The sequence below is a fragment of the Leopardus geoffroyi genome, chromosome C1 (genome assembly GCF_018350155.1).
Source record: "Leopardus geoffroyi isolate Oge1 chromosome C1, O.geoffroyi_Oge1_pat1.0, whole genome shotgun sequence".
Lineage (NCBI taxonomy): Eukaryota > Metazoa > Chordata > Mammalia > Carnivora > Felidae > Leopardus > Leopardus geoffroyi.
The window spans coordinates 64,676,382-64,700,583 of record NC_059328.1 but is presented as its reverse complement, the minus strand read 5'-3'; the positions used below and the strand labels follow the sequence as shown (position 1 = coordinate 64,700,583).

The 24,202-nt window shown below is 36.8% G+C and overlaps 1 protein-coding gene and 1 non-coding gene across 2 annotated transcripts in view; one reads left to right on the top strand and one right to left on the bottom strand.

Moving 5' to 3' along the window:
• Positions 1–11,177: 11,177 nt before the first annotated feature.
• The window catches only part of PIGK (phosphatidylinositol glycan anchor biosynthesis class K), a 127,717-nt gene continuing 114,692 nt past the window's right edge, over positions 11,178–24,202 (top strand). Inside the window, exons 1-3 of the mRNA XM_045477900.1 lie at positions 11,178–11,327; positions 14,604–14,657; positions 20,734–20,825. Of these exons, the coding sequence (XP_045333856.1) occupies positions 11,235–11,327; positions 14,604–14,657; positions 20,734–20,825 (239 nt within the window). The 5' untranslated portion in view covers positions 11,178–11,234. The remainder of the gene's footprint in view (positions 11,328–14,603; positions 14,658–20,733; positions 20,826–24,202) is intronic.
• LOC123600168 lies at positions 23,745–23,848 on the bottom strand. The gene has a single exon (XR_006713542.1). It is a non-coding gene; the product is annotated as a U6 spliceosomal RNA (small nuclear RNA).

Here is a 24,202-nt window from a genome sequence, read left to right as displayed (position 1 = left end):
GAGGTTCTATGTTCAGCTTTAGCCTCCATAAATAGTAATTTGTGGTGGTTATATGTAAGTAAGATTGGTAGGTTCAACCTAAGAAATTCAACAAATGAAAGTTGAGAAAAACATTTCTCTTTCGAGCCAAGACTGATCTCTGTCTTGGGGGCCTTACAAGGGCTTCACATTAAGTATGCTCCTTAGACAATAAGCAAATTAAATGTGCTGTTAAAGCGTGCATAGAATCACATAATATTTGATGACAGCTGAAGAGATTTTACTGACAAAACCATTATTAAAATGCAGTATTTACAATATTTTCAAAAATCTCCAAGGGAAGTAGTTCATAGCCTCCTTAAAAAACGTTATAGTCATGAGGCACCTAGGTGGCCCAGCTGGTTAAACGTCCAACTTCTGCTCAGGTCATCATCTCACAACTCGTGAGTTCCAGCCCTGTGTTGGGCTCTGTGGTGACAGCTCAGAACCTAGAGCCTGTTTCAGATTCTGTCTCAGTCTCTTTCTGCCCCTCCCCACTCATGCACTGTCTCTCTATCTCTCTCAAATATAAATAAACATTAAAAAAATTTTTAAACACTATAGTCTTGAATTTCTTTCCAACGTCCAATCTAAATCTATCAAATTGAAATTTAAACCTTATTTTCCTTAAGTATAAATGATGAACATTTGCTCCTCTATATACATTCAAGGAAACTACCCAAAATGCTGAGTATAACTCTGCAGGGACATGATAACGCTACGTCAAATTCAGTCATTACTGGGAAGAATTTTTTTTTACTGGTGAAATATTTGATGAGTCTCAAAGAATTTGTCAGTTGTTGATGAATCTGTCAAATGTTGATATAAAGCTAACACAAAGGTCTAGGTAATGAATATATAGTTATGTACATGAATATGAATATGAATATGTACTTATGGCCCCAGTGATTCTGCCCCTTCTTCTTTGCTCAACCAATCTTGGCTCCTTTTTTGGAAGCAATGTCACCAGCCACCAGAGATAAGTAGTGCTTGCTCTTTGCTAGTCCTATGAATCCTGTATCTTTTTGTTGGGTCTGGAAATGGGCATGTGACCAAGCCCTGGAAAAGCACACTTAAGGGAAAGCCTGCCAGAGGCCACTAAAATTGTCTTCCTAGATATACAAGGATATGATATTTGGAGCTTCAGCAACTGTCCTGCTACCATGAGAAACAAATAAGAATCCCAAAGCCAATATGCTGAGGTGGAGGATCAGGACACATGCTTCTTAAAGAAATCATTGAGTTTGCAAACCAACCTTGAAACTACCTTTCAGTGGACTGCTTATCTTACCAGGTAATTAAATACCTTTTTGTTGTTTTTGAGCAAAATCATCCTTTTTGTTGCTTTTGAGCAAAATCATCCTTACTGATCCAGTGCTTAAATGTTCACGGAATGAACAAACATTGATAGTGGTAATCATCACAAAACAAACTGTTCTTTGTTGGTCTCTATTTCTACAATAGAAGAAGTTAAAAAAGTAGAGGAAATAATGAATACAGATAGCATAATATCAAAAAATACTGGTTATGAAAATAGCTACATTAGATCCTGTTTATGACTGCCATAACAAATTACTGCCAATGAGGTGCTTAAAACAACAGAAATTTACTCTCACAGTTCTGGAGGCTGAAAATTTGAAATCAGGGTTGGCAGGACTATGCTCTCCCTGAAGTCTCTTGGGAAGAGGCTTTCCTTGTCTCTTCCAGCTTTTGGTCGCTCCTAGCAATCCTAAATGTTCTGCAGATACCATCTTTTGGGACTTTGTTCTCTGTGTGAGTCTTTGCCTCATCTTATAAGGACAAGTTATTTGATTTAGGGGCTGACCCTAATGCAATGGTCCCTCATCTTGATCTTTATCTTGATTACATCTGCAAAGACTCTTTCCAAATAAGGTCACATTCTGAGGTTCCAAGTGTTCACAAATTTTGGGAGGACACTATTCAATCCACTACAGATACTAGATGTTTTACTTATTTCATCGACAGCAGGAATATATGAACTCTAAATCTTCCATTTTCTGTAACATTCTCATTAATATCTTTATTTAGAGTCTCTCCTATTTGCATTTTAGCTGGTATAAATCTGTTACAAATAACATAACTTCTCATTATGTCATTATTATGTCAGTTCTGCTCTATGGTACATTATTTGTTGAACATATGTATCTTTTTGCTGATTCTCTTAAAAAAAATTTTTTTAACATTTATTTATTGTTAAGAGACAGAGAGAGACAGAGCATGAACAGGGGAGGGGGAGAGAGAGAGGGAGACACAGAATCCGAAGCAGGCTCCAAGCTCTGAGCTGTCAACACAGAGCCCGATGAGGGCCTCAGACCCATGAACCGGAAGATCATGACCTGAGCTGAAGTTGGACGCTTAACTAATTGAGTCACCAGGGCACCCTTATGCTGATTCTCTTTAAGGGATATTACCACTGAAAATGTTACAGACACCTCAGGGACTGAGAAGAAAGCAAGCAAACAAAAACGATCACTTAAATAAAATTACAGCATTTTACTTATTTAGCAATTATGGTGGCATGGTATTTATTAATAGACTCTACTTTTCTTCCTTTGGGTTTTTCTAGATATGTTGATCTTTAACGACATCATTAAAGCATATTTATTATAGAGATGTCATTCTCCCCTTTCCCCTTCCAAAGCTATCTCAAATTATAGTTTGGAAAATATTCATCTGGAAATTGTAACAGAAGATTCTAATTTTGTTGAGAAATTTGGAATTCCAATTTGTAATATCAAATTATTTCATTTATGAAATTCCTTTCAGGAAAATTCCTTTAGTGATATATTTTGGTGTTGATTTAAAATAACTTTTGTCCTTTGTTCCTTCACTTGTGTTCCTTAATTTTGATATGATAAAAATAGAACTTCAACTAGCAAAGAAGTTGGTCTTATTTCCCTCAAGGTCAATGTTAAGTGCATTTCACGAGTTCTCCTTGGTAGATTGACTATCAAAAGTAATAAATTTAATAGTTTCCTAAGGTAAGCTTTGGACAAGGAGACTATTTAATCATTGTTTTATTTTATCTTTTTTTGTATAGTGGCTTTAATTTATTAACTTAAATATTTTATTTGACTGAAGTATTTAAGAGAGAGAAAGAGACAGAAATGTCTGATTGTTAAACTAAATTCAGCTAAATCAATCAGTGAACAGAGCATTTCTAGCACTGAGCAGCTGTTGTTACCAGATATAAAGAGAGGGAGAAATGTGAATTATTCCTCTAAAAACCACTAAAAGTATTCATTTTTTATGAAAATAAAAGTGACATTTGCTCTTTGTAGAAAATTGAGAAAATTGTATTTCCCATTTCTCTCTGGCAAATTCCCATTTATCCTTGAGTTCTAAGCTGAAGTAGCTCAGAAAAGCATCTCCTGATTAGGTTAGGCTGCCCCCCTACACAATGTCACCTGTACCTCTCCTTTGTTGAGCTTACCATGACATAATTGATTAATAATTTGTGTAATTATCTGTTTAATATCTGCCTTCTTTGCTATGTCTAAATTCTGTGAGGGTGGGGATTGTGTCTACCTTTTTCCCATCTGCATCCTCAGGTGCAGTTCTTAGCAAATTCTCTAGCACAGAGTAGATGCTCAATGAATAACTGTTGACTGAATGAATGGATAAAAAGAACGTCCACAATATTACTTACTTTTCCTTTTAATGATTTTTTAAGTTTATTTATTTATTTGTTTGTTTAGAGAGCAAGAGAGCATGCACGTTGGGGAGGAACAGAGAGAGCGGGAGAGAGAGAATCCCAAGCAGGCTCTGTGCTGTCAGTACAGAGCCTGACATGGAGCTCGATCCCACAAACCATGAGATCATGACCTGAGCCAAAATCAAGTGGAACGCTTAACCAACTGAGCCACCCAGGTACCCCTTAATGATTATTTTTATTTAAGATGCTATATAAATCCGTGATAAAACAAAGAAGTTCAGCTCATACCGAAGAATGGAGAGTAAAAGCCCTCTAAGACCCCAGTCTTCCTTCTCAGGTCTCCAGGAGATAACCACTGCTGATAGTTTAAGTACCAGTAGTAGTTTCCTCTTGTTGCTGTAACAAGTTGCCATAAAGTCAATGACTTAAAAGGAAACAAAATTACTATCTTATAGTTCTGGAAAAGTCAGAGGTCCAAAATAGGTTGGTAGAGTTGGGTTTCTTTTGGAGGAGCTAGGGGAGAGTCCATTCCCTTGCCTTTTCCAGCTCCTAGAAGCTACTCACATCTTTGGCTCGTGGCTCTTCATTACTCTGACCACTGCTTCTGTTACCGCATCTTTTCTTCCCTCTCTTGCCCTCTCTTGTAAGTACCCCTGTGATTACATTGTGCCCACTCTGAAAATTTAATATAATCTCCCTTACTCAAGAACATAGTCACATTTGCAAAGTCCCTTTTATCATGTTAGGTAACATATTCACAAGTTTTAAGGATTAAGACATGGACATTAAAAAAAAAAAAAAGACATGGACATTTTGGCGGGGGGGATTATTCTGCCTACCATAGTACCTTTCTAGCAAGTTTCCCTAAACACACAACTCCTTCCCTCCCCTCCACACAACTCCTATATCTCCTTAAGAGAGGCCTTCCAGGATGTCAGTATGTCCCATACTTAATTAAACACAGTGTAATAAAATATTTATTAAGTCTTCTTGGGACTTCAGAGAATCTCACAAGATGTTTATTGAATAAAAGCAATATACAATTGAATAAAAATCAATTGAAGAAAAGCAATTGCACTTATAGGAAATTTTCAGCTCATGAGGAATTGAACTCTAACAATTGCTTTGTATCTACAGAACCAGTGGCTTCTTGATTGACAAGAGATGATTACACTACTAATGAGATATCAAGTTTTACATCACTAAAGCATTCAACCTGACTTTCTGTCCAGGTCATTATGGCATTTTAATGACAACACAGGATTTCCAAAAATGAGACTTTGAAGGGCAATTGCTCTACTCTTGCATTGAAGCAATGTTATTATGAGTTAGTTCTGAAGCTAATGAGAAGGTCATGAGATGGAAATTGATTATAGAAGGACAACAAACTATTATTAAATGGCTCACTGGAAGGAGGGAGGAAAAGTATTTGAAGCCAAACTGAAATGGAATTGAAGGTGGTCCAATATCAAAATCAGGACTAGGAAATGATACAAATACACTGGAAAGAAAGCCCTTTTGCTTTATTTTAATTGATTTTTTCGATGTGTATTTTATTATATATCTAATTTCCTTTTATTGAATTTTATCTTGCCCAAAGAAACATTTTGACTGTCAGATATAAAATGCTATACACATCAATTACTTGTGGTGCTGATTGCTATAGCAAACAGACTTGTCCGAGGCAATTAAACTATATATAATAAAAACCACATTACAAAATCTCTCTGAGGGGCCATGTTCTGATCCTGATTAAATGTATCCTTTTTACTCATTTTATTTTAAAACAGCATTTATTTAGTAGTCACAAAAGTATTTATAGTAAGTTTATGCAAGTTTGTCTTCCAATTGTTCTGGGTAAATATTTAAACCAGACCTCACTTGTATATGAACTCTAAACCTGGTCCACTTCTTGTGATACCTATGTTAAAAAAAAATGGCACTACTGTGCATTCAGTTGTCCAAGTCAGATATGTAAAAGTCATCCTTGAAATTGTCCTCTCTCCTGCTTTACAAATAGAATCCATCATCATGTTGTTGTAATCTTAAAATTGTAATTGGTTCTCTCTATTTTCATCATCTCCACTCTTACCACTCTGGTCCAAGCTACCATTGCCTGGACTGTAGCCATGGCCTCCTGAATGTTCTACCTACAGCCATTCTCACTGAAGCCAGCATGATTTTTGCCATTCTGAGGCTTTCCTTGACCTGACCCCCAAGGCTTTAAAGGGAGGTGACACCTGCTTAGCAATGCAGTTTCATCCTGTAGCATTCTCTCTTTTGTTCTTTGAACTGCAAGCACAAGGTTATTCAAAAAATTTCTCCATAGCTTCCTTCTCCATAGGTTCTTTATAAGAACCATTTCCTGTCTTGAAAGCTCTTCTTTCCCCTCTAGCTTTGCCTCAGTAACTCATTAATTTCAGATCAGTCCATATCCTCAGGGAAGCCTACTCTGGGTTTTCTTGCAAGGTTGGGTTCTCTACTAGGAACTCTCTTTTTAGATTTTTACATTTGTTTAAATGCTTCTACTGTTAATGTCTGTCTCCCCTAGACTGTAAGCTTCAATGAGAACAGCAACTTGCTCTGTTTTTGTTCTCTTCTATTGCCCATGACTAGCACAATGCCTGGTTCATAATTGGTGCTTAATAAATATCCACCCAGCAAATGAATAACAAAATGGTGTTCTTGGTGTAGACATGAGGAGAGAGAAAAAGGTAACAAAAAAGAAGATATGATAGGTGCATAGGTAATAAAAAAGAGCAAGAATATACACTGATTGGGGTGCCTAGGTGGCTCAGTTGGTTAAGTATCTGACTCTTGATTTTGGCTCAGGTCATGATCTCATGATTCCTGAGTTTGAGCCCCACATCAGGCTCTATGGTGGCAGTGCAGAGCCTGATTGGAATTTTCTCTCTCCTCCTCTCTCTCTGACCCTTCTACCCTCTCAAAAATAAATAAATAAACTTTAAAAAAAGGAGTAAATACTGATATAACACTTGAATCAATGGAATCAATCTGAGTTATCACCTGATTGAAGAACAATAGTAACAGCATGGATAGACTTTGTGGTGAACTCACCGTGAGGGTCAAGCATAAAAACTTTTATTAGAGAAGCCATGAATGTGTAGGATGTATGTGATTTTGATTTGATAATCAAATGCTTGTTTTCTCTTTTATTTGCTAAGTTAAGTCAATTATTCTCTAAATGAGTAATTGAATTGAATTCTAGTCTAAATGTAGACTCTGGTAAACAATTCTTTTTTTTTTTTAAACAGAGATATAATTGACATAACACTGTTATATATTTAGGTGTATAGTTTTCTCCTAGTGGTGAAAACTTTTAACATCTACTCTCTCAACAACTTTCAAATATACAACACAGTATCGTGGTTGTGTGTGCGTGTGCGCGCGCGTGCGTGTGTGTTTAATGCAGCTGATTTTATTCCAGCTAAATAAAGCAATGTACAAGCTACCTGGGCAATAAGCTTAATTCAAGGGGCAAAAGCCAAGAAAGAAGGATTTTTCCTGTTTGTCTTAATTATCAGTCACTGCACCTCTTTTTAAAACAAAAATGAAACAAGAAAATCTTGCTATCAACATTCTTAGTATTCAGCTGTAATATAAGCTGTGAAAAAGAAATACAAGACATAATATTGCAAAGGAAGAGACAAAAAGGTAATTTGAAGATAACATAGCATTATTAAAAAAAATAGAAAAGCCAAAACAATCTGTCAAACAAGTCTTAAGTAATTTTAATGATTGAAATAATTAAATAATTCTTATTAAAATAATCAAATAGTACTTGCACAGAAAATATTATCTGCCTATCAGCAATAACTGATTAGAAAACATAATATTATAGATATTATCTATTTATAATTATTGTATGTTTATTTCCTATATAATGAAAAAAAATCCATTGAGAATAACAGCAAATGTTAACAGGTAGCTTAAATTAGGTATCTCTGGCTTATAGTTCTGCTAAGAAATTCAAAAAAGGACACACAAATAAATGTGAGTTCCATATTCCAGGATGAAGGACTAAATATGATAAAGATGTCAGCCTCTCTCAAATTAACAGATTTTTTTATAGCCCCATTAAAAATCCAAATAGTATTATTTTTTTATAACTTGAAAAAATTATTATAAAATTCGCCTGGAAAATTACCAGGTGAAATCATCAAAGAATTTTGTGAAAAATTAAATACAGTGAAATGGATAGCCATAATGGCCAAATATCAAAACATATTAAAAGCAACAATTATAATAGGGAAAGATAGGATAAAATAGGCAGAGATGGAAAGATTAGGACCTGAGGTCCCTGGGTGAGGAAAAAAACACATATTTTGGAACAATGCTGGGAGCATCTGACCACAGCAAACCCCCTTGAACATAAGGTTCCTCTTGAGAATGTAACAGACACTACTACTCCTCCTCAGGTTCCCCTCAGGAATTTGAGAATCAAAATACTTAACTAAAATAAGTAAACCATAAAACTTATGTCATATGAGAGATAGTATGACCATCGTCTGACTCCTCACACAATGGAATCGAGCCAATCAAGAATGGACAACCCAGCACCTAGTTATCAAGCCAATTAAGGGTATAACCTGAGAAGGAACAAGGGGGGAAGGGAGGGAGAAGTTGAGCAGAACCTTATAAAACAAAGACCCTTAGGGGCGCCTGGGTGGCGCAGTCGGTTGAGCGTCCGACTTCAGCCAGGTCACGATCTCCCGGTCCGTGAGTTCAAGCCCCGCGTCGGGCTCTGGGCTGAGGGCTCAGAGCCTGGAGCCTGTTTCCGATTCTGGGTCTCCCTCTCTCTCTGCCCCTCCCCCGTTCATGCTCTGTCTCTCTCTGTCCCAAAAATAAATAAACGTTGAAAAAAAAATTAAAAAAAAAACAAAAAACAAAGACCCTTATCTATATTTGTGGGCATTCACTTTCAAATGCCCCTTTTCTGTAAAGAGAGTTTTCATACTATTCTTACTTTCTAATCTTATACTCTAATAAATTTTTGCCTGCTGTTCATTTTGTGTCCTCTTCTTCATTCTTCGAAGTGGTGAGACAATGAATCCCAGGTATTGAGTGAGGTAAAGAATCCTGCAACACAATGATTAAAATAACATGGTACTAGCTCTCCAAAAAACATATATTTTAATTGAAGAGAACAGAAAGGTCAGAAATACTGTATTTCTGGGGTGCCTGGGTGGCTCAGTAGGTTGAGCATCTGATTTGGGCTCAGGTCATGATTTCCCAGTTGGTGGGTTCGAGCCCTGCATCAGGCTCTGTGCTGACAGCTCAGAGCCTGGAGCCTGCTTCGGATTCTGTGTCTCCCTCTCTCTTTGTTCCTCCCCCACTCGTATTCTGTCTCTCCCTCTCTCAAAAATAAATAAAGATAAAAAAATAAATACTGTATTTCTTACAAGTGTTTAATTAAAGAATTATTATGAGTCAATGAGTAAGGTGAGCATTATGTAGAAAATTCTATTGGATCATGGAATACCAATTTTGATAAAAGTAGTAGATCATTACAGCAATGGATTCCCAGAATCATGTCTCCATTTCTATACCCTTTTGCCTCTAGCTATGGACACACTACAAAGTTTTGGGTGGTTTGTTATGCAGCAATAGATAACTTAGATAACGTCTTGTAGCATATACTAAAGTATATTCCAGATAATTAAAAAGTTAAATATAAAATCAAAAGAAAATAAAACTTGATTTGAGAACTGAATGAACTTATGACATTTCAGGTGTAAGACATTCTGGTAGTATGCTAACTTTCTTGGCTTTACAAGGGAAAACCTGAAATTTGACTACCTAACATTAACCATCTCACAAACTACAATAGCAAAAGAAACGAATGGAAAGAGAGACAAGAGGCTGGGAAAAGCAATAGCATAAAATATGGCAAGGGTTAATGTCACTGCTTTATAAATATATTCAAATTTGTATGTAAAACAAGGCTGTGGGGCGCCTGGGTGGCGCAGTCGGTTGGGCGTCCGACTTCGGCCAGGTCACGATCTCGCGGTCCGTGAGTTCGAGCCCCGCATCAGGCTCTGGGCTGGTGGCTCAGAGCCTGGAGCCTGTTTCCGATTCTGTGTCTCCCTCTCTCTCTGCCCCTCCCCCGTTCATGCTCTGTCTCTCTCTGTCCCAAAAATAAATAAACGTTAAAAAAAAAAAAAATTAAAAAAAAAACAAAAAAACAAGGCTGTGAACAGAAAATTTACATCAGAGGACATAAGATAGTTTATAAACACAAGGAAAGACATCGGATCTTGATAGCAATCAAAGAATTAGAAGTATAATAATCTTGAGGTAACATTTTAAAACTAGGAATTTAGAGGGAAAAAATGGTATAATTTGGTGTTAGGTTGTATTTTGTTGGTACTGCCAGTCTGTACTCTTTGGAAAGCAACATTATTGATGGGCACTAAAATTTTTGTATATTTTGACTTAAAATTTCTGCTCTAGGAAAATTATCCAAAGAAAGTAATTCAACAGAGGTGCCTGGGTGGCTCAGTTGGTTAAGCGTAGATTCTTGATTTCAGCTGTAATGATATAACGGTTGGTGAGTTTGAGACCCACCATCAGATTCTGCGCTGACAGTGTGGATCCTGCTTGGGATTCTCTCTCTCTCCCCCTCTCTCTGTCCCTACCCCACTCTCTCTCTGTGTTTCAAAATAAATAAACTTAAAAAAAAAAAAGAATTCAACAAATGTGAAAAGTCAAATGCATGAAGGTATGCTTTATAATATTACTTTTATAGTAAAACATGGAAACTTTGTATTGTCCAACAGAGGGGAAATTACTTGTCAGAAGCACCAGTAAGGGGTGAAATTCCAAGTTCCCATTAAATGTTGAAATTATAAAGATCATGAAGCAGCATAAATATGTTTATGTGATACTAGATGAAAATAATTTAAAACTGAATGCATACAATGAACACAGTGGAACAAATAAATACACATGATCTTATCAAATCCTCAGATCCTCTTTGAAGTAAATTTTGGCTCCATAATTACAGAAGAAACAACATAAACAATTTCTCCATGTTCAAGCTTTTAATAAGTAATAGACCTCAAGTCTGTTAATTGCAGCACCCACCCATGTTACCGATTAATACAATTAATCATTTTTTTTGTGCCCAAATGCTTGCTCTTCCCACCACATCCTCCTTCATTTATTCAAAGAATTGGCAGCACTATGCAGAGTAGGAAATAGCTTCTTAAAGTTTATGGGATCACAGATTTTTCTCCTTCACTTTTCAGACAATTTTTAAATGTTATATCTATTTTATAATACAAAAACGGAAAATGCAGTTAAAAATAAAGGATCAAATTCTTCTATCAACTCTGCCCCAACAACCCGGAAACTTGAACTCTGTGCCAGCGCTGTTTACTAAGGGCCAGGGAGGGGCCGGCATCAAGGAGGTGGGGCTGGCGTCGCAAAAAGAAAAAGAAGGCATGCCAAAACCCGCGGCGCTGCTTTACGGCACTCGCTCCGCCTCTCCAGGTGCGGGCGGCGGAAGCCGGGAAACATGGTGGCTTCCTGCTTTCTTCGCAAGTGTTTGACTGCCCTGGCAGGGTTGTTGCTCTTGTCCTTCGGCAGCTTGGCCGCTAGTCAGATCGAGGTAGGAATCAGGCCTTCCGAGCGACAGGGCCCTGGGAGGACAGCTGCTTGTGGCTGTGAGCGCACCAACAGATAACCCGACTCAACAGCAGCAGAGGGAAGCATCAGCCTCTTACCAGGCTGACTGGGCTGTGGGGAGGGTGTCGGTCTGTTTCGCCCTTTTAAAACGACGAATTTAAAGAATCAAATCTTAGGAGACGGAGGAGGGCCTGATCCATTGCTCCGACGAGTGTGTGGTCCCTAGCAATTGAAATGAAAGCACAGGAGTGAAGCACCTACTTTCCTATTAAACTACAACGCTCCCCTTTGACAGGAGTCACATGGGTACGGTGTTTTATTTTTGGGTCACAGGAATTCTGGCCTTTTATAAAACTTTTGCTCTCCCTAGTACTCTGACAATACTTGAGGCCAGTTCTACAGTCTAGATCTGTGGTATCGTTGTCAGACTTGCATATCCTGTTGGCTAAGGGGCCGAGATAGCACACATTTGAAAATCTGTGTCCAAACTTTCATCTTCTGCCTAGCCCACCTCCTATGGGATAGCTACTAAGTCAGAAACGTGTTTTGATTTTTTAAAAATAACCCCCCTTTTTTTTATCCCACATTTTGATTAACACTACATTCTACATTATGAGCTTTAAAAATTGCTTTCATCTTTCCAGTTCCACTGGCTTAATGCAGGCCCTGGCCATTTCTTGCCTAGACTATTGCAACAACGATCTTGTTTCCCTCAGGCTTCCAAAGGCCCTCACTTAGATGTTAAATTAGTCTTCATAAAATGCAGATATAATGGGGTTGTTCTTCTGATTTAATCCTTCCAGTGTTTTCCAGAGGAAAGTCTAAACATCATGATCTGGTCTCTGCTCACTTTTGTGGTCTTCTTATTGGAGCCCATTCTTTCCACCATTTAAGTGTCCTGAGTTTAGACCAGTGGATTATAAACTTTTTGAATACATACCTCCCCAGTTGAAAAAGACACAAAGAATGCACCCTCTGTCTATATCCATGAATTACTACTAATCTATATATTCAATATTTATAAGGCATTTTTTAATATACTACAAATATAAAAAGAAGTTCCGCTATTTTCCTCCTTTATTCTAATGGATTATCGTGTGTACTTCATTTTGGATAACATTACTATTACTTTTTTGTAGTTATATTGTTGCTGTGCTTTTTCACATTACCATGTTTTATAACCTCTTGTTTATTCTGTCCATTTACTAAGATGAAGTAGAAGCATAACTTCTGTAGAGTCTTTCCTTATCCCTTGTCTTTGTTTATACTGTTGTAATTTGTACACTTAGCTAATAGCACTTATCTGTTATAATCCATATATGCTTTATAATATCTATTATTCCATCATCTTTCACTTAAAAGTGCAATAGCTCCGTAACTGGCCCGGCTGAAGTCTTTCTTCCTTCCAGTCTGTTTTCTAAGCTGCAGCCAGAGTAATTTTTAAAAATGCAACTCGGATCATGTATCCATAAACACCTTAATGTTTCTTTAAGGATAAAGAAACATTTATCCTCTCTTTCTCTTTCACAGACTTCTAGTAGTGCTAATCTTTCAGTTTCTAAAAGCCTTTAGGCTCCTTTCTGCCATTAGGGTGTATGTTCCTTCTGTCTGGAATTATCTGCCCTCTTCTCTTCATCTTTTGGGTCCTAACCTAAATGTCACTTCTCTAGGGGAAACTTCCCTGATGCCTTCTCACTTCCCACCCCCCCAAATCAGGTCAGGTCAGGTCTCTCTAGGGGTCTACTGTACTCTTTCATGATACTGTGTATCTTATCTTGGTAGAATTCATAGTTTGCTCTCATCTGCTTAATGTGTGTCTATCAGATTGGATAGTAACCTCTTTGAAGGCAAGTACGATGACTATTTTTGCCCATCATTGTATTGTGAGCATTCAGGACAGTGGCTGGCACATGGCACCCAATGAATGTGATGAATGAATGAATGAATGTTACATTGCAGTGTAATGTGTTTGCATGCTTCCTTATTGAACTCTGGGATTCTTCAGAGAAAGCAGCATGTTATTTAGTGATTTTTTATATCACTATACATTACATGTACATGGCACATGATAGGTGCTCCACTCATATGTAGAATGAATAACTTTGCAGTGCCTATATTGTCTAAACAATCACAAAAGAGTTTTCCCATAACAAAATTTTCACTAAAGTCTTAATAATGTAAGAATTTTCAGCTAGAAGGGACATTTGAGATTATTGGGTCAACTCTTACTTTCTACATGAGGAAAGTCAAGTCTAAAGAGCTAAGTGACTTACCCCAGTCTCACAGCCATGTGAGGGATAGGACCTGGGCTAAAGCCCACGTCTTCAAATTTTTAAACTAATGCTTTAATCCATTGTACCACATTTTTTCTTTAGCATCTAGGCAGCTGTTGAGAAAGGTTTAAAAAAAATGTGTGTGTGTGTGTGTGTGTGTGTGTGTGTGTGTATGTGTATGACACATTTGAGTGAATTTATTTTATTCTCCCTGCAGTTTTCTTGCCAGCTGAAAATTAGAACAGCTAAAGTTAGTTATGCAATTTCTATGTTCCAGTTACCATTCCTACCTTCTGTGTGTCAGGTAATATTACTATGGGCACAGAGAAGCTTTCCTAAGCTTTTACAGCTTGTAAATAATAGGGCCCAGATTTGAATCCAGGAAGTATGACTCTTTTAGTAATTAATACTGGTTGGTAGTAGGTCTGGGGTCATTAAGGTTTATATTAGTGTTCCTTAAGTATCTGGATACTATTGGATATTGAGGTTTTTAATGTTCCACAATGGCAAATATAGTTCAGACTTTAACAGATTAGTGAAATGGTACATGGCAGCATGCTAGAGAATGTACTCAATCAGAAGTAGTGATGTGTTCATATAAAGTAATTGGAAGCATCCAGTACAGAATAGGAGGAAATAATTAATGAAACTTCAACAAGAAGCGTATTAATTATTAAGTGTATAATCAAGGCATGAAAATAAGTCATTCACAATTTGAAGACTGAATTAAAAAACTAGAAGCTGAGGAATGAGGAAGAGCTGGTTGTGTTCGAGATACATTGTTTAAAAACAAGCAACTCCCTCCACAATGCCCCCAACAAAAAAAATGAAACTTTTGTCCTTCATAAGGTCAAATACTAGAACCTTTATAAATTTGCATAATGATAATTTACCGTCATTGTAACTGTAAAGACTTCATGAATCTTAACTTTTTTATTCTCAGAAATGTGGCTTTTCTAATATATTTGCTATTATTTGACTTGTAGGATCAAACAGAACAGTTCTTTAGAAGTGGGCATACAAACAACTGGGCTGTTTTGGTAAGTATGTAGCTATTCAAATTAGATACATGTCTGAGAAATTTTGTGAATCAGATTTTTGAAAAAGAGTTTTTATTTTCTCATATCTTATAAAAAATTCCTTATTTTGATTTGGCTATATTTTAAGTTGACTGTGTCAACTAATAATAGTCTATGCCTTCAATATATTGTCAAGTGGTGATGTGTAAATAAATATAAGAATAAATTAAATACCATTGTTAAAGGAAATATTTTATAAAATATAGAATCATTTTAATAATGGAAACTAGTAATTGTATTTCTTTTTCCTTTTTTTTTTTTTTTTTGAAGTAGGCTCCATGCCCAGTGTGGGGCTTGAACTCATGACTCTGAAATCAAGTGTTGGAAAGTCTACCTCCTGAGCCAGCTGGATACCCCTGTATTTCTTATCTGTAATATTAGATACTCTCTACTTAGGTTATTTTTTTAGTTATCTTTTTTTTTTTTTTTTTTTTTTTTTGTCTAGAAAAATAAATAATCATTGTAGAAAATTCAAATTATACAGAAAAGTTTAGAAGAGGACCGATTAGGGGCACTTGGGTGGCTCAGTCAGTGAGCATCTGACTCTTGATTTTGGCTCAGGTCATGATCCCTGACAACAACCCTGGGATCGAGCCCCGCATTGGGCTCTGCCCTGAGCATGGAGCCTGCTTGAGATTCTCTCTCTCTCTCTCTCTCTCTCTCCCTCTCTCTCTCTCTCTCTCTCTCTCTCTCATTCTGCTCCTCTCCCCTGCTTACACTCTATCTCTAAAAACAAAAAACAAAAAACAAAACAAAAAAGAGAGAAAAGAAAAAAAAAGATTACTTTTATGTTATATGAATCTTAATTTGAAAAACAAGGAAGACAGAGAAAATACCTTCAAGTCCTACACATGCTGGCATTAACATTTTGATGGAATTCTTCTAACCTTCTTTCCCTTCAAATATAAGCATAAAGATAAATGATTTTAAGTTACAGGGGTCATCTTATCACTGTTATTTTGCAACCCAGTAGCAGTATATCTTGGAGATCTTTCCCTGCCAATAAAGAGATGTGTAATCATTTCCAAAGGCTGTATTATTTTCTATTTTAGTAATAGAATATTATTAGAAAAGAAAATAAATATTTTCTAATTTAATGTACCAGAATCTCTAGTTCATGAGCATTTAGATTCTAAAGTTTTATTTTAAACAAGGCTATGTTGGGTAGCCTTATACATACACCTTTTTGAACTTGACTGATTTTCTCTTTAGGATAAATTCCTAAGCCATAAGGCTAGGAAGTTATGGAACATAATTGCTCTTCAGAAGTGCTTTGCCTCTTTTTTTCTAATCCCAAGACAACTCTGTATTATTAACTTTGCCTTTTCTCTTTGATTGCTGAGTAACAAATTAAACTGTTTTAATTTGAATTGTTTTGATTCTTAGTAAGGTTTGTTTATTGGCCTATTTTTCTTTTTTGTCCTTTTTTTTTTCTTGGTGTGAATTACCATCTTAATTTATCTGGATTTATAAATTTGTATTTTTAATTTTCCTAACAGAATACATGTATGGGTGCCTGGGTGGCTCAGTTGGTTGAGGGTTCAACTCTTGATTTCAGCTCAGGTCATAATCCCAGCATCATGGGATTGAGCTGTGCGTCAGGCTTTGCACTGAGTGTGGAGCCTGCTTGGGATTCATTCATTCATTCATTCATTCTCTCTCTCCCCCCCCCCCCCGCCCCCCCCCCCACCCCATCTGCCCTTCTCCCTGGCCCTCACTCTCTTTCTCTCTAAAAAAATAAAAAACAAAAAATAGAATACACATAATCAATTTTGTTTTTCCTGTATTTGGAAAGTATTTGGATAGTAGTTTCACTGGGGGGGATTTATTTCATGACATTTACATGATTAGAAGATAGAATAAATTTGACTTAATGAAAAAAATGTATAAAAGAGTTGACTGAAAGAAACAATGAGGAAATAGAGAGGCAAGAAAGGAAGCAAATTTTTGTGAAAAAGGAAGTTGGGGGCAGATAACAGTACTGCATTTCAAAACCAGTAACTCATGTTGGGAAAGGAGGAAAACTGAGAACCATGAATTGTGGGACTTCAGATGAAGTGTAAAGGAGGTGGGTGGAGAAATTCAACTGAAATGCAGGACAAACATGTAAGATTATAATTACCTTTACTAAGGCCAAAGGAAGACTCTTAATGTCTGGGGCCTTGTAAGTTTGAGAATAGTTTCATTAAAGTATGTAATTATCTACAGGTTGCTAAAAGTAAATAAAAGTGATTATAGTTGCTATACATAATTGTATTGTGATTAAATGGGACAGCCTAATGTGGGTTTATGGGTTATTTTATTGTTCTCCAAGAAAGAACACCTCCTCTATACTATCCCTAACAAGAGATTTTATGAAAGAATTGAACAAAAGCTGATTAAGATGAGGAAACAGGTTTTTGGTGACCACTTAAAAGAGGGGAAAACTTAGCAGGAGGCAGGCCATGATCTACCAATTTGAGAGGATAACTTGCTGTACAGGAAACCAAGGGCTCTTCAATGACTAGTCTTTCCATGGGAATTCTTTAAAAAGAGAATAACTGCCTATGTGTAGACAACTAATTGCCAAAGGGCTCATCCTTTAGAATATGAAACTATTAGCTTATACTGCACACACATGGAGGCTTTCCTTGTCTGGGAAACCTCTGTGAGCCCCTCTTCCATTGCACTAACTTGGGTCTCATATGAGAAATAGAGAATGACAGAATTATTACAGAGCATTTCACAATAATTACAGTTTCACATTGTGTGCGATATTTCACACATTCACTCAGACTTAGTAAAATGAGACTTCAATGAATTGTGCTTTCCTTTTTTTTAATGTTTATTTATTGAGGGGGGGGAGGGGCAGAGAGAGAGAGAGAGAGAGAGAGAGAGAGAGAGAGAGAATGCCAAGCAGGCTCTGCGCTGTCAGCTCAGAGCCCAATGCAGGGTTTGAATCCATGAACTGAGAGATCATGACCTGAGCCAAAAATCAAGAGATGGATGCTCAACTGACTGAGTCATCCAAGCACCCCAAATTGTGCTTTCTTAAATGGAAAATCATGAAATTTGACCAGAGTCAAGTTGAAAGTACTAAGCGTGCATTTTTTTCAGTGGTACATCATTCATATTTTAAAAATACATATGTTTTCTTCTACCAGTTTGAGTTAATTTGTTTTTAGTCTTGACTAAATGATCAGAGGTAAATGGAATGCCCCTTTGGCCTTATACTATGACTGAGAAACTTTTGCCACCAGAGGGAAATACAAGGAAAATTGGATTCCATTTTATTTTCAAGAGCTGCTTTGGGTAAATTATTTTTGCTTCTGTTTAATAAAAAAATGTTATAATGATAATCCTTACCCATGGTTTAAAAAAAGTACAATGAGGAAGGGTGTAAACTGAAAAATCATTGTACCCCTCTTACTCCCATTTTTATTCTCCATGATCACTATTATCATTTTCTTGTGTATTCTTTTAGAAATTTCCAGTGCATATTATTACGTTTATGTCTACCTCTCTGTCCTTTTCAAAAGACTAATGGATTATATCCCTTGCTCTTTTACCACTGTCTTCTTTTTTTTTTTTTTTTTGGTATCTCATTTTGAGAATATGAATAATTTACATTAAGTTGGTATTACCTGGTCCCTTCTCTTTTGCCACCTTAATTTCATGTTTAGTAACTTGCTGGTGAAAACGAGGACAGTTTCTTAGGTTTATGCTCATTAAATACTATAATAGCTGAAAAAAGCCTTTTGGGTATGGTAAAATGCACTGAATATAGTGGTGTTTATTATGACTAATGCAGATATAAATTATTTAAACTATTTCTGCTCAAGTTAGGGAATATGTACTTGATCTCTTGCTACTAATGGGTAGTGATTTTGTTTCTAGATTTTTGATTTCAATATTTGCTAGAATAGGCAATGTCATAGTGAAAATTCTTGAGTACATATTTTTGCGTACTTACATAAGCTAAATCAAAAGGTAAATATTTGCGGTGCCTGCTGGCTCAGTTGGTTGAGCGTCTGACTTCAGCTCAGGTCGTGTTCTCATGGTTCGTGAATTCTAGCCCCACATAGGACTCTCTGTTGATCACAGAGCCTGCTTGGGATCCTCTGACCCCCTCTCTTACTGCCCCTCCCCTGCTTACCCTTCTCTCTCAAAAATAAACATTTTTTTAAAAAAGATAAATATTCAAACTTGATATATGTTGCAAATTACCCTCTTAGAATGGTTATTTTAGTTTGCATTCTCAACAGTAGGATATGAGTTATTCATTTCCCCTCACAATAGCCAATACCATGCATTGTCATGGACTTTTACTTATCAATTCAGTTTATGTTTTTAAAATTATGATAAAAGTTGAGCATCTCTAAGAGGTATAATGTCCATTTTGAATACCTTTACTATGAAATGTTTTGCTCTCCTTTTCCCATTTTTCAAAATTGGGATGTTCACTTTTTCTTGAGCTATAGTTAATTCAAGTTTAAAAAAAAATTTTTTTTTACATTTATTTATTTTTGAGAGAGAGAGAGAGAGTGCAGGGGAGGGGCAGAGAGAGAGAGAGAGGGAGACAGAATCCAAAGCAGGCTCTAGGTTCTGAGCTGTTAGCACAGAGCCTGACACGGAGCTTGAACCCACGAACCATGAGATCATGACCTGAGCCGAAGTCAGACGCTCAACCGAATGAGCTACCTAGGCGCCCCTAGTTATTTCAAGTTTTTCATTTCAGTTAGGACTTTATGGTATTTTTGACACATGGAATTTTACATTTTAATGTAGTCAAAAATTTTAGTCATTTCCTTATTGGATTCCAGGTTGGAAATTTGTTTTAATAAAAAAAATCTTGAGGTTCCTTTCTGTTTGCAAGGGCAGGAACATTTATGCTATTCTCAAAGCTGTCATTATACCTACTAATCGCAGAGGCATGTGGTCGGAGGTAGGGTGGGAGCTTGGGGGGTAGGTATGCTTCCTTTGGAATTGATTTTCAAGAGGACTGATTTTTGAGACATGGTGTTAGATTTTTCTAGTACCATTGATATCATTTTTAGGAATCAGTTTATTTTTTTTAATGTTTTATTTTTGAGAGAGAGAAATAGCAAGTGGGAGAAGGACCGAGAGAGGGAGACACAGAATCTGAAGCAGGCTCTGGGCTCTGAGCTGTCAGCACAGAGCCCGATGTGGGGCTCGTACTCACAAGACTGCGAGATTATGACCTGAACTGAAGTTGGACATTTGACTGAGCCACCCAGGCACCCCCAGTTTTTTTGTTTTTTTGTTTTAATGTAAAACTTGTTTGGATTGTTTCTCGTTATCTGTTCAGTTCAACAACTTCTTTATGATGTATTCTCTTATATGCATATAAAATTGTATGTTGTCTAACATTTTTCATAACTAAAAATAGGCAGCAATTCAGAGTGAAAGGAATATTATATAACCCAAGATAGTTAATTTTCTTTCCCATTCTGTAAAGAGATTATGGGGGCGCCTGGGTGGCGCAGTCGGTTAAGCGTCCGACTTCAGCCAGGTCACGATCTCGCGGTCCGTGAGTTCGAGCCCCGCGTCAGGCTCTGGGCTGATGGCTCGGAGCCTGGAGCCTGTTTCCGATTCTGTGTCTCCCTCTCTCTCTGCCCCTCCCCCGTTCATGCTCTGTCTCTCTCTGTCCCAAAAATAAATAAACGTTGAAAAAAAAAAAAAAAAAGAGATTATGGACATTGCCTTTGATTGTAAAGAATTTAACCTTTTAGACATAGGGAACATTATAGAATCACATAAATTGCGAGTAACTAAGTTGATTCGGTATTTAATTAAATCACCCAAAGATTTGTTTTCTCTTGAACTGAATGGTCTTTTTATTTAATAGCAGTTATGAAAGACTTCTCTTTAGAGGGATTGGTTTTATTGACAATTATTTATATGCTTTGCTGTTTGTAAGCCTAAGTTATGATACACTCTTTTTTTAGGCATCTCTGAATCCTACTTAAAGAGAAATAATTCTGTAACCCAGTGGCTTATTTTGATGCATAATAATATGTTTCTTTTAATTCTTTAGGTATGTACATCCCGGTTCTGGTTTAATTATCGACATGTTGCAAATACTCTTTCTGTTTATAGAAGTGTCAAGAGGCTAGGTATCCCTGACAGGTAAGAATTCTTAATAAAGCTTAACTCTGAACCTCAGTGAAAATTACCCTTGGACAATTGTTACCATTTTTGCATTTTTGTGTTGCTTTGGAAAAGGTAAAGAAACCTGAAGTATTTTTTTATGTTGTTAGAGCATACCATCATTTATAAAGAGCTGTTACTTAAGATCATAATGGCAAATTATATAAAACAACAATCAATACTAAGGTAAAAAGATTTGATAAAGTATAATTGTTTAGTTTCATTTATTATTAAATGCTTTAGTCTGGGTTTTTAATTGTAGGCAACAGAAGACAATTTTGACTAATTCAAGTAGAAAAGTAATTTACTGAAATCATATTGATGAGTTCACCAAATTGCTGAGAAGGTTGTATGTAGCTGTAAGTCAGGAACATGTTAGGCTAGGGAGCAGAAAAGACATCTGGAAATCATGGCATAAAACCATCCAGTAATGGGACGCCGGGGTGACTCAGTTGGTTAAGCATCTGACTCTTGGTTTTGGCTCAGGTCATAATCTCACAGGTTTGTGAGTTTGAGCCCTGCATTGGGCTCCATGTTGACAGTATGGAGCCTGCTTGGGATTCGCTGTCTCCCTCTCTCTCTGTCCCTCTCCCACTTGCATGGCCTCTACTTGTCTCAAAATAAAGAAATAAACTTTAAAAACCAAATTAAAAAAAAAAAAAAAACAGTGACAATACTGCTGCCACAAATTGCTGGCTAGACTCAGCTACTGCATAGCTGCTACCATTACCTTTGGAAACTTAACGTTGCTGCTGCTGTCTGCTGCTAAAATCCAACCTTTCCTGTCCTAGGTTGTTACTATCTCTAGCTTTTAATGTAGAGTTCTTGGCAGAAATGTCATATTGGCAGAGCATGGATTAAGTGCCTGTGTTCATGCTGATGAGGTGACAGGAAGAATGACTGTATGGCATTGTTAGCTTCTATAAATGGAGATAGACCCTGCCTTCTATAAAGACTCATAAAGTGAGGTACAGTATTTCCTAATTACATGAGGTAGTTCAGATACCAGGCAAAACCCTGCGCCTCCACCCCCAGATACACGTTCTTCTCTACATTTCATCTGTCAGATATGATAGAGCTGTTTCTGCTACCACCAATAGCTTCTACTAGTTATAGAAGGAACTACAATCAATTCAGTTATTTGGGTTTGATTTATTTAGTCTTGTGTACCTTTCTACCTTTGAAGCAGTATAGAAAGAGTTTTGCACCCAGACAGATCTGAGTTTGATATCTGGGGTTAGTGGTGATTTTCGTTAAGTGACTTCATCATGCTAAGCCTGTTTCTTCAGCTATTCCATGATGATAATAGTACCGTCTTTGCAAGATTCCGATACTTGCAATAAAAAGCAAATAGAGATACATGCAAAGTGCTGCAGGAGCAAAAAGGAAGCAGTGAGTGACTCAGGAAACAAAGATAGAGTACATTCTCTGTAAATAGATCATGTTAGCCTAGGAAGCTGACAAAAAGTATAATTTAATTCCTGTATTTCATCTGAAAATTAAGGCAACTCAATAGTATTACCATTTAAAAAAGTACATTAAGTCTGAGAAAGAATGGTTTGCTATATTATTCTTGTAATTAGTGAATTATAATTTATTAATTGGTTCTCCTCTAATAGGGCTATGTGGTTAGTCCTTTGGCTTTGATTGCTGTTGCCTGTATACCCTGTGTGCTCCTCCAGGAGTTACTATGCATAATTTGGCAATAGTTACCACTTTGATAAATGAATCTTTGTCTGGTCTCTAGGTTATTATGATATGTTTAAATGGTCCAAGTAAGATTTAGAAGGACTTTTAAAAAATAGAATATAACTGTAAGATGTGTTTTATATACTATAATTGGTAGGTCTGTGCCTGGGTTTCTGAAGGATGTTCTTTATTTTTTTTTTTTTTTAATTTTTTTTTCTTTTTTTTTTTTTTCAACGTTTATTTATTTTTGGGACAGAGAGAGACAGAGCATGAATGGGGGAGGGGCAGAGAGAGAGGGAGACACAGAATCGGAAACAGGCTCCAGGCTCTGAGCCATCAGCCCAGAGCCCGACGCGGGGCTGGAACTCACGGACCGCGAGATCGTGACCTGGCTGAAGCCGGACGCTTAACCGACTGCACCACCCAGGCGCCCCTGAAGGATGTTCTTTAAAGGCTTGTTCCTGTTTCATGGGGTGCCTGCGTGGCTCAGTCGGTTAAGGTTCCAACTTCAGCTCAGGTCATGATCTTGCAGTTCGTGTGTTTGAGCCCTGTGTTGGGCTCTCTGCTGACAGCTCAGAGCCTGGTGCCTGCTTCTGATTCTGTGCCTCCCTCTCTCTGCCCCTCCCCTACTTGCATTCTGTCTCTCCAAAATGAATAAATGCTAAAAAAAATTTTTTTTAACTTAAAAGTTTGTTCCTGTTTCACATGATTACATATCTACCTCTGTTTATGATGTCTTTTTGGGGGAATGAATTGAGGATTTAAACCATTTATTATTTTATAAACAGATTAATATACAATATTCAATTTGGCTTTTAGCCTATTTCTGGTGAGTATTCTTAGTTATGGAGAATATTACTCTTATTAATGACTTATCTTACTTTACTCCTACCTGGGATTAAATATGAAGATATTTCTGTGGTGCTTGGGTGTCTCAATCAGTTAAGCATCTGACTCTTGATTTTGGCTCAGGTTATGATCTTACAGGTGGTGGGATTGAGCCCCATGTTGGGCTTCATGCTGTCAGCAGAGCCTGCTTGGGATTCATTCTCTCTCTCTCTCTCTCTCTCTCTCTTTCACCCCTCCCCTGCTTTCTCTCTCTCAAAATAAATAAATAGACTAAAAAAAAAAGATATTTCTAAGTAAATTCTTTAGAAAGTAACAAATTATTATAACAGTTTAGAAACTTAAAATCATTAAGAAGAGTTTTTAGTTTTAAAGCTTGAATTTCATTTGTGTGTCATCCTTGCACAGGGGCCGTGCTAATCTCTGTATCATTCCAATTTTAGTCTATGTGCTGCTGAAGCAAGCACTTAAAGCTTGAATTTCAAACTACAGTTTGAATTTATTTTTATACAGTATGTAACATTTTTCAGTTTAAGAAAATATTATCATGACTTCTGTTCATTTTCCAGGTATGCATGCTGAGAAAAATGAGTGGTCATTACATTTAATAAATACTATGAGTAGAGCTCTGTTTTGTTTTTGTTTTTTTTCATTTGTTTTTCAAAGCAGTATTTTACCTTTGTCTTGAAATGCAGGGTATTTGTATTTAGTTTTCCCATGTTCTTCAGTAAGAAATTAGTTCATGTCACAAGTCATTTGCTGAAATACATGACACAGGTGATTGCCTTTTATTTTGGAAGTTCACATCAGTTCCATAGGTC